We start from the raw sequence: 18,494 nt of genomic DNA, 5'->3' as shown, positions 1-18,494 counted from the left end.
CGAATAAAAAATACAGGGTTTGCTCATAAAATTCTCTTTCACAGTTTTTATTTCAGGATTGAGGGAAATATATATTTTTCTATTCGGTAGAAAAAATCATTTGCCAAATCAAAATTACTTTCGCCGAATTTACGATTTCATCGCATTTTGCGAGGTGGCGAATACTTAGCGTGGACCCTGGTTATTTAAAAATAAAATCAGTAATTATGTTTACTGATTACAAGTAATTGATTGCCTGTAATAAGAAAATGTATCACATGGCTTACCTTCATTTAGAAGTGGCACTTTCTCTAAGCTCCAAGTATTACCACTAAGATTCTTCAATGGAATGGGTACACGCAATCCTTTACTGTGCAGATGGAGCATTGTAGCATGCATTGCATCTGTTGGAACAAAAAATCATCAATGTAGAATTAAACAAAATCTATAATGAAATTGTAAACTGTTTCTTTTTTTAAGTATGTGCACAATATACACAGCACAAATGATATTCGAAAAAGTATTTAATGTGTCACTTTTGTACACTATTATTTGTTCTAAAACGTTCTAAAAGTATCTGAAAAGTTGGTTATTGACTCTCTGAAATGTCAAAGTATCCAATTCGCTGCGACCCTAATTGAAACGTTTTATTTATGTTTCTGAAAGATCTTGTAAACATTTCAGAAATGTTTGAAGTGCCATGATATAGAAATATCATCGCCATACACAACCTATCAGAATAACAATAATCTTTTCTTATCATGATTAGCAGAAATTGAAAACATAGTCTTTTCTGAAAAGCGAATTTTTTTTTTTGAACTTTAAGTATAATCTTATATTTTTAATAATAATTTGAACCTTGCTCATGTACTTGAAAAAACGTGTGCTGAATAAACTAGTATTTTTAAAATTTTTGCTATTCAGCTACATTTTGAACAATTANTGTGCGTGTGTAAACTTCGTACGTTAAAAAGAGACATTTTTTACTGAAAACTGTTACAACTTATCAAGACCTTTTCTCATGGGGTTGTTGCTTCAAGTATTGCTAATATATAAAATCAATTTATGACATCAATCAATCAAGGGAGCAAAAGACAGAATAAAATTATATTGGAAAATGTATATTAGATTTTTGTTGAATTTAAAAACTCGTAACGTATAATTAGCAGACCAATGTTTATCTTAACAGAGTCATTTGAAATTGTGTTAACAAGCAATTATGTTTTATATGATATTGCGATTGAAGAGCTAGGGATGCAATATAGTGATAAACCATATCTTTTTCTTATAAAATTGCTCCTAGGTAAAGTTTTTATGATATGTATTTAACATGTTGACTAAATTTTAACTGGATATCCGCACAAAACTCAAAAACATCTTATTTCTCAAATAAAAATCATGTTTTTTTTTTTTTTTTTTTTTTTTTTTTTTTTTTTTTTACACGAAATGCTATTTTTATAAACCTTTTCTTGAATAATATGAAAATGTGGCTTATTATTATGTCAACCCAAAAGCTTTTAGCAAGAGTAAATCACAACACAGTAGTCTAAGCAGAAGGAATCAGTCTGGAGAAAGTAAAGACTGTATAAAATAGTAAATAAATAGCTAATTACTTTTTAATAAAAATTACTATGTTTATGTGGGTAAAAAAAGTAAAACTCCTGCGTTGGCCGGGAGTCGAACCCGGGTCAACTGCTTGGAAGGCAGCTATGCTAACCGTTATACCACCAACGCTTATTATCGGAGATTTTATTTTCCTTATACAAAGACAGATGCGAACAAATATTAGGTTAAAACGTGCTTAAAATTCGTTTCGCTTTCACGATAAAATAAAGAAATAAAAATCAATTGGCAAGTAAATAAAAATAAGTAATTATTAATCGTCTGAAAGACGATGGATAGGGCATTTGAGATACAACTTATTATTTCCTTTGATGTGATAAAGTAAAACACTGCCTGTTTAAAAGTAAAATCAAAATTGAAAATGCTTTTCAAACTGTTATCAATGATTAGATGATTCTCCAGAAAGATTTAAGTAAACATGATCTATGAAGAACTTCTTTTAAAAAAAAATTGGTAGTAAAACTAAATTAATCAACACTGGCTTCATTACTACGTAACACTTTAGTAACACATCTTACATATGAAGTAATAATATTTTTATTAATTTAATTAAACAGAGGAAAAAATTCACATATTTTATAAGGAGCAGAAGTTGTAAAATCTTTTAAAAAAATCGTGTTTTGAATAAACCTAGTTAGGCTTAGTAATATCGTAGATTATTAAGCCTAACTAGGTTACTTTTTTTAAAGCTTATTCTTTAGAAATATTAATAATAGAATATAAATTAATCTCTTAAAATAAAATAACATATAGACAGGTAAAGGTAACTCGGAATATTATTCTGAAAAATATTTAAAATATTGCGCTAAATATATTTTTTGAAATTCTAAGAATTATTTTTACGTTTGAGTATTTGCGATCGCAACGCTCAAGTACGCCATCTAGCGGGAGCCTGTAATTATCAGACATTAATTTATCACGTTTTCATTTAGTNTTTTTAATAGTTTTTTGAATATGGCTCTTTGAAGACGAAAAAGCAGACGAAAAGCATAGGCTTACAAAATGACGGATAACTAAATAACTAATCAAAATTTTTGAAAAAGAAAAAAAATACTTCTTCATTATGTCAAAACACAATTATGTGCCGAGTTTCGTGCCTTGGCGAGGCTTCTGGGGCGATATATTGTGATTACAGACAGATAGACACACACACAGCCGCGTTTATTATTATGTATAGATGTATAGATAAACTTCGTACGGAAAAAGAAGACATTTTTTTACTGAAAACTGTTACAACTTATCAAGACCTTTTCTCATTGGGAAGTTGCTTCAAGTATTGCTAATATATCAAATCAATTTATGACATCAATCAATCAAGGGAGCAAAAGACAGAATAAAATTATATTGGAAAATGTATATTAGATTTTTGTTGCATTTAAAAACTCGTAACGTATAATTAGCAAACCAATGTTTATCTTAACACCAGAGTAATTTGAAACTGTGTTGACAAGCAATTATGTTTTATATGATATTGCGATTGAAGAGCAAGGGGTGCAATATAGTGATAAACCATATTTTTTCTTATAAAATTGTTTCTAGGTAAAGTTTTTATGATATGTATTTAACAAGTTGCCTAAATTTTAACTGGATATCCGCACAAAAATCAAAAACATCTTATTTCTCATATAAAAATCATGTTTTTTTTAATTTTTTTTTTTTTACACGAAATGCTAATTTATAAACCTTTTCCTGAATAATATGAAAATGTGGCTTATTATGTCAACCCAAAAACTTTTAACAAGAGTAAATCCCAACACAGTAGTCTAAGCAGAAGGAATCAGTCTGGAAAAAATAAAGACTGTATAAAGAATAGTAAATGAATAGCTAATTACTTTTTAATAAAAATTACTATGTTTACGTGGGGGGAAAAAATGAAACAACTGCGTTGGCCGGGAGTCGAACCCGGGTCAACTGCTTGGAAGGCAGCTATGCTAACCGTTATACCACCAACGCTTATTATCAAAGATTTTATTTTCCTTATCAAAAGACAAATGCAAACAAATACTAGGTTAAAACAGGTGAATAAAGAATCAACGCAGTGGCGAAACCTGTTTAAAATTCGTTTCGCTTTCACGATAAAATAGAGAAAAAAATCAATTGGTAAATGTAATAAAATGTAAATAAAAATAAGTAATTAATAATCGTCTGAAAGCCGAAGAATAGGGCATTTGAGATACAACTTATTATTTCTTTTGATGTAATAAAGTAAAACACTGCCTGTTTAAAAATAAAATCAAAATTAAAAATGCTTTTCAAACTGTTATCAATGATAAGATGATTCTTCAGAAAGATTTAAGTGAACATGATTTATGAAGGACTTCTTTTAAAAAAAATTGGTAGTAAAATTAAATTAATCAACACAGGCTTCATTATTACGAAAAACACTTTAGTAACACATCTTACATATGGAGCAATAATTTTTTTAATAGATAAACAGAGGAAAAAGTTTACATATTTTATAGGGGGCAGAAGTTGTAAAATCTCATAAACAAAATTGTGTTTTGAATAAACCTAGTTAGGCTTAGTATTATCGTAGATTATTATTAAGCCTAACTAGGTTATTTTTTTTTAAAAAACTTATTCTTTAGAAATATTAATATTAATATTAGAATATAAATTAATCTCTTAAAATAAAATAACATATAAATAAGCAAATGTAACTCGGAATATTATTCTCAAAAATATGTAAAATATTGTGCTAAATATATTTTTTGAAATTCTAAGAATTATTTTTACGTTTGAGTATTAGAATTTTTCACAAAACAGTTTCAATAATTTTTTTAATGCTCAAAACCTTTGGCATACAATATAAAATATAAATTTAAAAAAAAAAACGTTAACAAATTATGCTTTATTTGAAATTTTTTTAAAATTAAAAATGGTACAAGATATAAAAAAAATTCCAGTATTTTATTATTTTTCATCAAATGCATTAAAATAATGTTTGCTTTATTTATTTTTTTCAGCCAGGTACTGAAGTAAACACGTTAGTTCATAATAGAATAAAGCTTATAAGTCGAACTTTTGAACTATTTTTTAGCTATGTATAAGTTCAATATCGCATTGACGCATCACGATTACAAAAGAAATATTATAATTAGTTCAAATAAAAAATTATGAACATCAAAAAACAAAGTATAATTTTTATTCGAATCTCAAAGTAAGTGCACTTCCCTGCCTCCTTGCGGTTGCAATTGCATATTAAAGGGGGTGGGGGCAGAAGTGACAACCAATGAAAATAATTTTTATTTTAAGCTGATTTCGATGCAAAATCTTTAATTTTTAGTCTGAAAATTTAACATATTTCATCTTCATGTGAAAGATGAGGAGTCCGTCTTCCGAACTGTTCATTCTTATTTTATTCGATATGTGGATTTCATATCGTCAATTTATTAAAAATGAGGAGCAGAATGTTTTGATGGATTGTGAAAATATGAAAAGTCCAAGAAAATATATAAAAGACGCTTCTAATAAACTTAATATTTGGTAACAAATGCTCAGAAAGCAAAACACAACAAATAACTGCTGATCTAATCATTGGATTTTCATGTTCGGAGATACTATCTAAATAATAGGTCGCGGGTCTAGCGCGAGATTCGTTAATTAGTTAGTGCAAACGATGCTTTAAGTTGTAAAATCAGACATTTTCTTCTGAATAAGCAAATTTTTTTCTCCGGAGGATTTGGAATTTCGGACGCAGTTTTTTATTTCTGATGAACTATTCAACCGATTGTTTTTAAGTTTTGGAATTAATCATTCAAAATTCCGTAGATTAAATTGTTTTAAGAATCTGTATACTTTATAAATAAATTTTTGGACCATTAATAAATTAAATAATAAAAAAAACAATAAATAATGAAAAAAAAATAATTAGAAGAAGAACTTTTTACATGAAATTTTCTTTAGATAAACATGTTTTATAAGTGCGTGTAAAAAATCTTTTATCCGCTTCACTTGTTCCGGATATAAGGTAAAAAAAAAAAAAAAATTAAATTTCCAAAGAGATCTAAGCGTTTTACCGCCCATTTGCTTAAACTATTGAGACTGAAACCATATTTTCCAGATTGCGACTACCTTCCTTATTTTGAGGTCGAAAATTCAAATCTTGAAAAAAAAAGCAATAAATAAATAAATAAAGTTTGCTTAGTCAGAGAACGTACGTTTTTGCATCTGATTTCATAATTTAAAATATCGTCTGCACTAATTAATTATCACAATTGAGATTAGAAGATTGAGCTCTAGTACGTGAAATTATTAAATCAAAAGTTATTCAGGGAATCCTTTTTTTATTTTGCTTATGGTATATTCATGCTCCGTAAAATAATAATAAATAAAAAAAAATCATTAAGTTTTTTATGGGTAACAGCAAAATGTTTTATTAAGCCTATAGTGTTTAAAAATGATAAAAATTATGTTAATAAACTCATAAATAAACTTACCGAAATGACCTGCTATTGCACTTTTTTCAGTATTGGTAATTTTCAACGTGTAGCCATCTTCACAGACAGATTTAATGTAATTATTAGTATGTGCCTGTGATACCTGAAAAAGAAAATTAAAAGAGTTATCAAAATAAAATTCTTTATCACAAGACTTACGATATTTGCGTACAACTTAATATTTGTGATTATTCTAAGTATATTAAAATTAACTTTTTTTAATTGGAAAGTTATGAAAATATTTCGCATTCAATTATAAAGCTCGTTTGTTCAAAAGTATTTTTAGAGTTTATTATTATTTAATTTAATAAATTTTCAAGTCAAAAACATAAAATAACTTAAAAGAAGTAATTTTATGATCAGATCATAGGATTTCTTAGTTTCGTTTATTTAATTTCATTTTTAAAAGATATTTTTATTGTCAGATCATATGATTTCTTAAATTATATTTTTGTTTTTAAATAGGTAATTTTATTGTCAGATCAAGCGACTTTTTAGATAGTTTGTTCTCTTGTTTTTAAAACAGTAATTTTATTATCAGAACAAACGGTTTCTCGTAGGGTCCGTTTATTTATTTATTTTTAATAGATATTTTTATTATCAGATCATACGATTTCTTGAATTTGAATTACCTGTTTATTTATTTTATTTTTAATAGATATTTTTATAATCAGATCATACGATTTCTTGAATTATCTGTTTATTTTTTTTTTATTTTCAAAAAGAGAGGATTTTATTATCAGATCAAACGGTTTCTTGGGTAGTTAATTTAATATTTTTTTAATCATTTATTTTCTTATTTATTTATTTTTCTTGTTTCTTATTTATTTATTTTGCTTATTTAAAAACTTTTTTTACTAGTTTATTTTAGTTCTTTTCTTTTATTCTTTTTTTAATGAATTTTTGAATTCATTTATAATTTTTAGCTTACCTGAATATGAAAATTTTGATCGTCATAACTATTCATTCTCTTCATCGTCAATACTTCTAACCCATAGAGTTTTTGAACTAATTTTTCAGCAAAATCTTCCGATACATTTGGTTTTGAGAGTTCCATTCTTAAGTAGGATATATTCTGAAATAAAACATATCACTAAAGCACCTAAAATAAAAGATATTTTTTTAAGAAATGATATAAACTTTTTCCATACTTCAATATTTTTTCTTACTTTATTTTAAGCAAATTTTCCCTGTTATATTGTCAGAGCACTCTCTGAAATGAGGTCTTCTAAACTTTTCAGCCACGAAGCACTTTTGAAACTAAAAATTCCACGCAAAGTATTAAAATTTATACCGCAGCTGTATTTAGTAAATTGCAAAATAGTATTTACGATGCACGATCGTTTCGTCATTTGAGTTTGAAGGACATTAGATTTCATTATCTAAAAATTTTCTAATAATAATAATAAAATAAATAAATAAAAAATAATAAAATAAATAAATGAAAAATAATGAAATAAATAATTAAGAAAATAATAAATGGACTATCTAAAAAGCCGTTTAATTTGATAATCGAATAACCTTTTAAAAAATAAATAAATATCCGGACCATACAAGAAACCGTTTGTTTTGATAATAAAATTACTTTTTTAGAGCAAAAAATTAATGAATGAATTACCTAAAAAGTCGTTTGATCTGATAATAAAATTACCTTTTTAAGAATAAAAAACAAATAAATAAATAGACCATAAGATAAACTGTTAGTACTGATAATAAAATTACTTTTTCAAAAATAAAACATTAATGTACGAACTATTTAAAAAGACGTTAGATCTGATAATAAAATTACCTTTCAAAAATAAATAAATAAATGAACCATACGAGAAACCGTTTGTTCTGATAACAAAATTACTTTTTCAAAAACAAAAAATTAATGTACGAACTATTTAAAAAGACGCTAGATCTGATAATAAAATTACCTTTCAAAAATAAATAAATAAATTAACCATACGAGAAACCGTTTGTTCTGATAATAAAATTACTTTTTCAAAAACAAAAAATTAATGTACGAACTATTTAAAAAGACGCTAGATCTGATAATAAAATAACCTTTCAAAAATAAATAAATAAATAAATAATCTGCGAAATCCTAGGATCTGATTATTAAAATATCTTTCAAAAATAAAATTAAACAAATGGACTACTTATGAAACCGTTTGATCTGATAATGAAATTACCTCTTTTAAGTTATTTTACTTTTGAGTTAAGAATTTATTAAATTAAATAATAGCAAATTATAATAATTCTAATAAATTTCTTTTGGGTTTGAAGGACATTAGATCTCTTTCTCTAAAAATTTTAATTTTTGGACAAATTTTCTATTGCAGACAATATAAAAAGATGCATGGAAAAATATGAAACTAAAAATAAATTCAGGGCAAATATTGCAGGTCCATTATTTGTTATTCTATTTTTTTTTTCGCTATATAACATTTGCGAACCTTGTAGTGAGCCAAAGAAAAAAATAGGACAAAATTTTTAAAAAACAATCAGGGCATTTCTTAAAAAAATATATATAATAATAGTAATAATAATCGGTTTTCCGAAATTTTATTTTAGCTTTGAAAGTATTTGCAAATGAAAGAAAGTAGTTGTCAAGCTGCCTTTTCTCGAAATCGATAATGAAGCACTTTTACGCTGTTTTTTCAATTGGGTACTTGCACTTCAAGAAGAAGAAGATCGCTGATACCCAGACATGTGATCTATGACGTCAGCACCAGCTCTTTGTTTTTTTTTAGCAAAATAGTGTCTAAAAGTTGAGCTAAGTTTCTCCACACAAGTTAGAATNGTTAGATCTGATAATTAAATAACCTTTCAAAAATAAATAAATAAATGAACCATACGAGAAACCGTTTGTTCTGATAATAAAATTACTTTTTCAGAAACAAAAAATTAATGTACGAACTATTTAAAAAGAAGTTAGATCTGATAATAAAATAACCTTTCAAAAATAAAATAATAAACGAATAATCTGCGAAATCCTAGGATCTGATTATTAAAATATCTTTCAAAAATTAAATTAAACAAATGGACTACTTATGAAACCGCTTGATCTGATAATGAAATTACCTCTTTTAAGTTATTTGACTTTTGACTTAAAAATTTATTAAATAAAATTATAATGAATTATACTGATTCTAATAAATTTCTTTTGGGTTTGAAGGTCATTAGATCTCCTTCTCTAAAAATTTTAATTTTCGGACTAATTTTCTATTGCATACAATATAAAAAGATGCATGGTAAAATATGAAACTAAAAATAAATTCAAAGCAAATATTGCTGGTCCATTATTTGTTATTCTATTTTTTTTTTCGCTATATAACATTTGCGAACCTCGTAGTGAGCCAAAGAAAAAAATAGGACAAAATTTTTAAGAAACAATCAGGGCATTTCTTAAAAAAAAATATATATAATAATAGTAATAATAATCGGTATTCCGAAATTTTATTTTAGCTTTGAAAGTATGTATTTGCAAATGAAAGAAAGTAGTTGTCAAGCTGCCTTTTCTCGAAATCGATAATGAAGCACTTTTACGCTGTTTTTTCAATTGGGTACTTGCACTTCAAGAAAAAGAAGATCGCTGATACCCAGACATATGACCTATGACGTCAGCACCAGATCTTTGTTTTTTTAGCAAAATAGTGTCTAAAAGTTGAGCTAAGTTTCTCCACACAAGTTCGAATGTTCGAATGTTAGAACGTTAGAATGTTCACAAGTAATTCGAAGTTAACTAAATACAGTGTAGTATCGCACATGAAATTTGTTGAAATAGGATTCTTAGTTAACTTAGTACTCTTTTAGTTAACTTAGATTTATTACTTGTTTCTGTATTATTTTCCAACTGTGGTGCATTTTTGTCTTTGGCAACTTCGATGCATAATTAGTTTGTTTATGTTTTACATGGCCTCGTGCCCGTCTTTCTGTTAAGTAAGATAGTGAAAGAATTGAAATCTTTGCGAAATAATGTTTATGAAAGATTAAAGAATGCGTCACATAAGAGAATTGATACTTGGCGGGCCTGGCTTACTCGAAATGGAATGGAAAGAACAGTTGCTAACGTAAACAAATGTCACGTTTTAACAACCCATCAGGATCGAAATACCCATAGCACGTCACTTGCAAGCAGGGCCGGATTTAAGCTTGACGGGGCCCTAAGCTACTGAAAATGATGGGGCCCTTTTAAGTTCAATTCTATTTCTATACACCTAAAGTAAACTGTCGTATTTTTTATTGCTGAATATTAACATTATATTATTNAAAAAAAAAATCTACAATGTAATTAATTATTCAAAAATGACAAATATTACAAAATAAATTATTAATAATATAATTAATATTCATAATTATAATTAATATTACGAAATGTAATTATTAATATATAATATACATTAATAATTATAATTAATGTTACAAAATATCTTACGAAATAAATCTCAATTTTGGAATTTTTTGTCGTTTACGTTGATTTTTTTATTGCACGGTAATATACAAGACTACATTTAATAAAGGCAAACTATAGAAAGCATAATTTGCTCTACTTTATGGCTTACCCTAGCACGAATAACTAATAGTTTGGAATTTAGTATAGTAACAAATAGTTGCATATAATAATTATTATAGTATTAGCAGTTGTTAGCGGTTTCAATTTCAGAAAAAAATATCGAAAAAGTTTTTTTTTTTCTTTTTCTGTTTTGCTATGTTAATGTCTCGATATGACTATCCTAGATATGACTATCCCTTTCAAGAAAGTGAGTATTGACTTTTAGGTCAAAAAACATGACCTAAAATACGGTGTTTTTTAGGTTTTCTTTATTATTAGGCTTTATGTTATTTTTATTTTGCATGTTTCGCTTATGCAAAAATAATTTCTTACAAAATTAATACCATACGGAAAAAAATCTTAATATTTATTAATTAATAGTTAATTAAACTAATAGTTAATTAACTTTATCATATAGTATAATCTAAATCTAATAATATTCTGTAAGCTACGTATTTAAGTGACAAAATCCAGTATTAGTTGCACGAAATAAAGATATAAAATGTAATTAAATCATTTTGATTTTTTTTCTTCAGAAGTTGGTGAGGGGGTTATTTTTCGGTTCATTAATAATTTGTTATTCATGTAAAAAGAAGAAGAAGAAAAAATAATAATTTAATACAGCGGTCACATAAAATTGTTTTACTTACATAATAAAGAAACTTCACTCCTAATAGCAAGAGATTGAAGAATCGAAGCTGACATCCCTATCTGGATTCGAATAAATTGATAGATAGGCATACATGAAACAAACCTTATCTTTATGTGAGGTCACAACCCTGACCTTGTGTGGGATTACTGAACCTGTTATTTATCATTTCATCACTCATTGAAAACAAAATGTGATTGCACTAATTATATTTGAACAAACCAATTCGCTCTCATATTACAATTTAATTTCTTTTTTTTTACTTCATAGTATTTAAGTTTTATTTATTTATTTGCAGCGTGTTCTCATTTCTGTGATATGAAATGGAAGAGTGATGTAATTGAAGAGTCTATATAATGGGGTGATGTAATCCTCTCCCCTAAAATAGGGTATTCAGATATATGTTTCGGTCTAGTGTCACCCCGAGAGACCCTCCAGGAGCGGAGGTACAGGCAAAGAATATAAATGGGGGAAGAAGGCAGTCCCCCAAGGTCTGAAAAAGGGGATATTTAAGGGCATGCAGCACAAGTTCTTGAAACTGGGTTTTCCACTTTCCTCTCCTCCCAGCCACTGCTGAGCTTGCGGGAAAAAAAAAGTTTTCTCTTTTTCTTTATTATTGGTTTGTTCTGCATTTTTTACACTATTGATAAACGGTACTGTACTGTTAATCAAGGTATTCTTTTGAGAAACCATTTATATCACCCATGTTGATTAAATCTGCTAACATATTTTGACATAGTAAAAAAAAAAAAATGGCGGAAGGCAGCGTACCCAATCATACACATAGAATTGCCCAACAACAAGTGACGCATAGTATGGCTTTTAGGAGAACTCCTTCATACACTCGTCTCGCGTCGTGGCGGTTACTATGGTTACGAGGTAAAGTCACTTCGAATAGGGGCGTGGGATGAATGGGGTTAATCTTGACCATAGATATAAAAGCAGTCCCCCATCTTGGCATAGGTTGGAAGAGTGGAGTGCATAGTGGAAAATGCTAAGCAATGAAATGCTAAGCAAATGAAAAAGTCATCTTTGAACTAACAAGAATTTTTATTAAACAAGAAAAATTGTAACTAAACTTAAACATCATAAAAGAAAACAATCCTCGAGAGTATTCTACTCTCCATAACATGAGGTAACTAAATTTACTCCATACAGTCATGAAAATCACAAAATCTATTCTTAATTTGTCTTATATATAGAAGCATATTTATCATCCAATCAAGAAAATAACATTTGCATAATGAGGTAAAAAACGTAATACGCCTAAAATTATTAATATGTAAATTTTGTCTTTAAATTATTTTTAAATGTTCGAACTGTCTGTTTCAGCGGTTTTTCTTGTGATTTTTAACTCGCCGTTCTTGTTACTCGAACCTTGCTCTTTGAAATTCGTAGTCTGACAATCTTGGCCATAGATATAAAAGCAGTCCCTCATCTTGGCTTAGGTTGGCGTGAATAGACCAATCGACTCCTTCGTTTCTCCATTTCACCTCCATTAGAGACGTGCTCTCGCTTGTTACCATAGCAGACATTCCCAAACGTTTAGTCTGGAGGAGCTCTCCTCAAAACCGCAGTATACCTACTGACCGTCACTTTGCTTCGTATGAGCTGGATCTTAGTACATATGGTGCTTTGATAAATCTGAGTATGTTGCTCACTCTGTAAGTTGTTTTTGCAGAATAGCATACTGAACGGTGCAGTTCTCCGTGTTAGTTACTTATTCTAAGAGCTGGATTTCTACTATATTCTTTGGTACAGACTCTAAGCGGGACGGCTGAGGTCCCCTCAGAATAATGATAAACCATATATTCAAATTGATATGGAGAGTGGTCATGAGAGTTGTGGGGAGAATAGTTATCGGCCATGTCAACCGTCATCTATGAAAAGGTACCCCGACATAGAGTCGAGTTAACATGTCTTATATACTAGTGAATTGTAGTTGTAATTTTGTAGTGGTAGATACGCTACAAGAGTGCAACAATTACTTCATGTTTATTAAGACTAGATGTATTTCCATGTAAACAACTTCACAGTAACTAACTCGTAATTACGTATAACCTCCAGGTAAGACCACCTCTGTGCAGCGACCACCTCTATTTCCGACCGCTTTTGGGAGGCACGGAATTTTTTCTTAGAATTCCTGTTAAAGAAAACCCTTAAGAGTGACCATTAAAACCTCTACCCGCGACCGGACAAACATCTGCACCCAATGTGGATAAGGTCAAATAGGGAAATAGGAAAAAAATATTAAAACAAAGAATGTAGCAAAACGAATAAGTAGATTAAAATCTATTCAAAATATCTGCGTGAGACTCTCATTTAGAAAGCCCCTTTTGACAATGCAACCTCATGTTGCAGTCAGAAAGCACTGAAGACGATGCTATCAATGATTTACTTTTAGAGTTGAAAGTTATATTAGAAAAAAACAAACAAACAAGCACCTCAAACCTCTTTCCATCTTTTAAAGCTAACTCATTTTTATTATCGAAAATTAAATGCAAACCTAAAGAAAAAACATAATTGTTTATTTATTTAAACTAGCTTCATCATTCATAATGGGTAAATTGGTTTTTACACAATACAGTCAATTCGCTATAACTCGAAGTACGATAACTCGAATATTAATATAACTCGATTTTTTTATGAAGACCCGACCCTTTTATCTCCAATTTCATGTTCATTATTCTCGATTACTCGAATTTTACTCCCTTTAACTCGATTTTTTTGGATCTTTTAAAGCAAAAAGTAAAACCTAGGAGCTGATATCTTGCCTCTTCCTTTGCGACACACACACAATGTCTTTCGCACTCTTCATGGAGAAGCTAAAGCTGTCCCTCTTGAAGTATGTGAACAGTGGTTAAATGAAACGTTACCAAATTTACTTCAAGGATACAGTGAAAATGATGTTTTCAATATTGATGAAATGGGTTTATTTTTCTTCCAAATAAGACTATGTTTAAGGATGAAAACTGCTCGGGGGGTAAAATGAGCAAGGATCGTTTGACTGTCCTAGTTGGAAGAAAAAACCGAAATCCCCGATGTTTCAATAATGTAAAAACGTATTCTTTGGATTAGAAGTCTAACAAAAAGTTTTGGATGACATCAGTTTTATTTGAAGACTATGTAAGAAAATTGGATCGGAAATTCTTCGCTAAAAAAAGAAAAGTGATACTTTTTATGGATAAATGCGCAACGCATAGTTATCTACCTAAATTGTAAGCAGTAAACTAGTCCCGCCAAACACAACTGCAAAGTTGCAGCCGATGGACCAGGGTATCATAAAGTGCTTCAAACAGTCTTATCGTAACTGGCTTGTCAGAAAAATGATCTTAAATATTGTAAGCATTTAGAAGATTTGTCATTAATAAGCATTAATTAAATAATCCGACAATATTTTAGAAGTCCAAAACCGAAACTAAAGGTAAGTCGAACTTCCGATATGTCAAAGTTTTTCTTCAGTCCTATCACATTCGAGTTATCGCGAATTCACTGTATTATGTCAGTTGGGATCATTTTTATGGAAGCTAAATTTGATTCATCGATCCATCTTCTCATGACGCCAACACAAGTGGTACCAAAAAATGACACTGACTAAAAATAAAATCGTATGCGAAAAATCTTGTCCCTTTGATAACAATTCTGAAGTTCATGGCGGTAACCACCAAGAACGACCCATCTCCATTAATGACCATTTTACTGTGGAATGGTCGCTCCCGTGTGGTTTCACTGTATATTTTTTATTCAGAGACGTTAAAAATATGGAATTTTCTCATTGGTTGAACGGAAACCATTGTTTTAAAGTAAACTACAAACAATTCAGTTTCGTCAATTATTTTAAAGTTAACATCAATGATGTTTTCTAGCTCTTAGCTCTACTAAAAAAAAGTTCGTTTCGTGAGGGTTCTGTTTTACTTAATCATTTTTTGTTCTCGATTTTAGTTTATCTGAATGTTCAACGTAAACGTGATAGCATAAGCGATAAGAATAATAGTTTCCTAGGTTTTCTGAAACCACGTGTTAGTTTTATTTATAGTTACGCTGTGGAGAGAGAATGTTTTCGACAAAGTCAACCTTCCATCAAAAGGGACCCTAAGATCGAATCAAGTTAACTTTTCTTATATACTAGGGAATTGGTATTTAATAATCTTAGTGGTAGTTTTGCCACATGACTCACCCGCCAGAATTTTATCTGTGATAGAATTCGATAAACGAATACCGCTAGTTGTTTAATACTGTTTATTCATTTAATTATTTTTTTTCTCTCACTATACTATTATTTCTCTTTCTTTTCTTTCTTTCTTTACGTTTTTTTTATTATTGGCAGGGATAACTATATTTTCTACACCGGATTTTTGAGCGCTGTTTTGTGAGCAAACCAACTGTTCAATGTGGTACTTCCATCGATGTTTGGGGAACTCCTATCACTTATTAATGAGTATTTTATATTTTATTAATATTGGCTCTTGGTATTTCCGGCAAAATTAAATTCCTAGTGCACTTTAGCATCCAAATAGAGTCTCGGTGCTGCCATCTAGTGTGGCAGAAACTAGACGTCCAAATTAACATGACCAACCCATTGTGAGAGTGGATACCACCTCTGGAGAACGCACTAGGTCTGCTTATCGGCAAGAAAGATTGTGCAGCTCATTGGAAATAAAAATAAAAAAAAATTTTTTTATTAATGTGTAATAATGATAATAACATATCTTTAAGCGAACTTTTTTTCAAATTTTAAAACGAAATTTTTGCATTTGATTTCAAATTGCTCCAAAAATTTTGTTTCATTTTACTGAATAATTTTAAATATTCAGTTGATATAAGTATCAGTTCATATAATAATTTGCCTTTTATATATATAAAAAAAACTTAACACAAAAAATTGGTTTTTATAAAAATGATCATATTTCTATAAATATTTAAGCTAGACTTACGAAATTTAATTATGTGATTGTTAATAAAAACCGAAGTAATCGATACAAGTTACAAATTTAGTGCTTGATTTTTCTGGCATAGGGAATTCCAAGAACTTTTTTTTGTTACTATTTATTGTCAGTCCCTGTATGAATTAAACAATTCTAAAGTTACAAAATAATCCTTTGAATATTTCTTGAGAAATTAAAAAAATTATCACAAACTGGAAGTGTCTCTTCCATTATTGTAGGGAAGTGTTAATGAGGGATGTCCCATCAGCGTCAAAGGGTTAAACCCAATTCTTAAACAAGTGGATATTAGGATGGTAGAATGAGAAGAGTTCCCTTCGCTAACATTAACTTAGTAGATGATAGAGAAGTTTAATGGAGAGGAATTTGTTGCAGTTTATAATATTTTACGTTACTCAGCAGTTATTACATTCTTTTACGGTTTAAAAGTTTTTTAAACTACATCAGTTAAAAATTTTAGAAAAAAAGAACCTATATGTTAAAACTATTCATGAAAACAGTGGCGAGAGAATTTTTTTTTAATTTGTCTAATAAGTATAGAACTGAAATTTCACCCTCTGCTGTAATCACAATTTAAACAACTAGTTTTAATCAAGAAAATTTTTTTTCTAACTTCGATTTGCAAAATTTATCTTAAAATATTCTTCAAATTAAACATGAGTGCGAAAATATGTTATGAAATATTTCGCATTATGAAATATTTTGCACGTGCATGTTAATTTTCTCTTATCTGACTTTTTTAGGACAAAAATAAAAATACTGATGTCATATGGCACGAGTGAAATTATTAAGCTTTATATGAAAAATTATAACTCACAATAATTATATTAATATATAATGCATAAACATTATTGAAAACTAGATTCATTTTTTTGTTTTGTTTGCGTGGAAGAATTAACATGTACCAGACATCGAAAATTTTATTTAAATATTATCTTCTGCTTAAAACTTTGAAAAAAGTTTTTCAGCGAAAAAAATATTAATATTTCAAATCAATGTTTAGTTATTAAAGCAATTCATATTAGGAATAAATGAAACTGAACACATAAATTTAAATCTAGTAAAATGTTTAAAAAAAACTTCTTTTAATTAATATTTTTAAAGAGAATTTTGTATATTTCAGTACACATAGACAAAATATTTTTTTCATCTTCTCGGATAATAATCTACAAAACATACATCCAGCAACTTAGATTTCATACGTTAGAAGAAAGGTATATTTAATTTTCAAACATATAGTGAGAGATTTTGAAGCAACGTCGTCTTACAAATAAATGCAGATAAAAATAAAAAAAATTATTGAAGTTACATAAATTTGTTTGTTGTTTTCGTGTCTATGGATTCAAAGAACATCGAAAGTCTAGTCTAGAAGTACGATTTCTGCCGCCAGCTTCAGTGCCTATTGACTATAGATCTTAGATTATTTATTAGATCTGTCATTTATATTTTCATGACAAAATGACACAAACTATCTTCTTAAATATGACTATGTGGGAAGATGTGCGACACCAAACAGTTTTTCTTAAAAATCTTTAGAGTCCCGATTCCGAAACACGCCTGCATCTTTTAGAAGACAGTTTGCGGCATTTTGTCATGAAAATATAAACACACTGTATGTATGCAATTTCGTCTGTAAAAATTGATTTCCCTGTAAATTATATTACTTCAAAATTTCTTGTTTCTCTATGTCATACACATTATATCATTTATGTCTAGATACCGTCATGTGGGGTTACTTTGTGCAAATTCGAATTCGGCACTTTTCAAGTGCTGCTATTCAGTATTACTTTTTTTTTCAAGTTAAAAATGCGTGGAATTTGAAGATAGAAGTCTCCTCTATTACTACAAAAAATTTTTTTTGAATTTTAAAACAATCTTAGAGTGTGTTTTGTTTATCCAATGTCAACAACTTTCCGAAAACGTCGGACGTCGAAAAGTGTGCGTGGAAACTTTAGCTGTGAAATGCAAAGACGCTGATTAAACAATTGTCATAAGTGCAAAATTTTTTATTTATATATTAATGAACAATTATATCATGCTAGCGTTAAAAAAATTTGAAAATTAATAACAGATAAACGGAAAATGAAAAAAAATGCACTGTGGGGCTACTTTGTGCAAAGTTTCATTCGTTTTTTTTTCGACAGAAAAATTATCAGACGTTATAAAAAAATACCTGGAACGAGAAACTACCATGATTACACTTTAGAAAAGCTGCAACAATGTTTGCAAGCAGTTGCTGGTGGTATGTCGATTGCAGAAGCTTCTCGGAAGTACAAAATCCACAGAAATACTATCTCTAATAAAATTCACAAGAAACACGT

At 28.7% G+C, this 18,494-nt stretch overlaps 1 protein-coding gene and 2 non-coding genes across 3 annotated transcripts in view; all 3 read right to left on the bottom strand.

Moving 5' to 3' along the window:
* The window catches only part of LOC107454282 (hydroxylysine kinase), a gene marked incomplete in the record, with an annotated part of 78,988 nt that overhangs the window by 13,600 nt on the left and 46,894 nt on the right, over positions 1-18,494 (bottom strand). The window contains 3 exon segments of the mRNA XM_071187208.1: positions 267-383; positions 6,042-6,144; positions 6,973-7,116. Coding sequence (XP_071043309.1) covers positions 267-383; positions 6,042-6,144; positions 6,973-7,116 — 364 coding nt within the window.
* Positions 1,642-1,713, bottom strand: TRNAG-UCC (transfer RNA glycine (anticodon UCC)). The gene has a single exon. It is a non-coding gene; the product is annotated as a tRNA-Gly (tRNA).
* TRNAG-UCC (transfer RNA glycine (anticodon UCC)) lies at positions 3,484-3,555 on the bottom strand. Its single transcript has one exon. It is a non-coding gene; the product is annotated as a tRNA-Gly (tRNA).

The sequence above is a fragment of the Parasteatoda tepidariorum genome, chromosome 10, assembly GCF_043381705.1.
Source record: "Parasteatoda tepidariorum isolate YZ-2023 chromosome 10, CAS_Ptep_4.0, whole genome shotgun sequence".
In the NCBI taxonomy this organism is placed as follows: domain Eukaryota; kingdom Metazoa; phylum Arthropoda; class Arachnida; order Araneae; family Theridiidae; genus Parasteatoda; species Parasteatoda tepidariorum.
The sequence above is the reverse complement of the archived record's forward strand: the minus strand, read 5'-3'. Positions and strand labels throughout refer to the sequence as shown.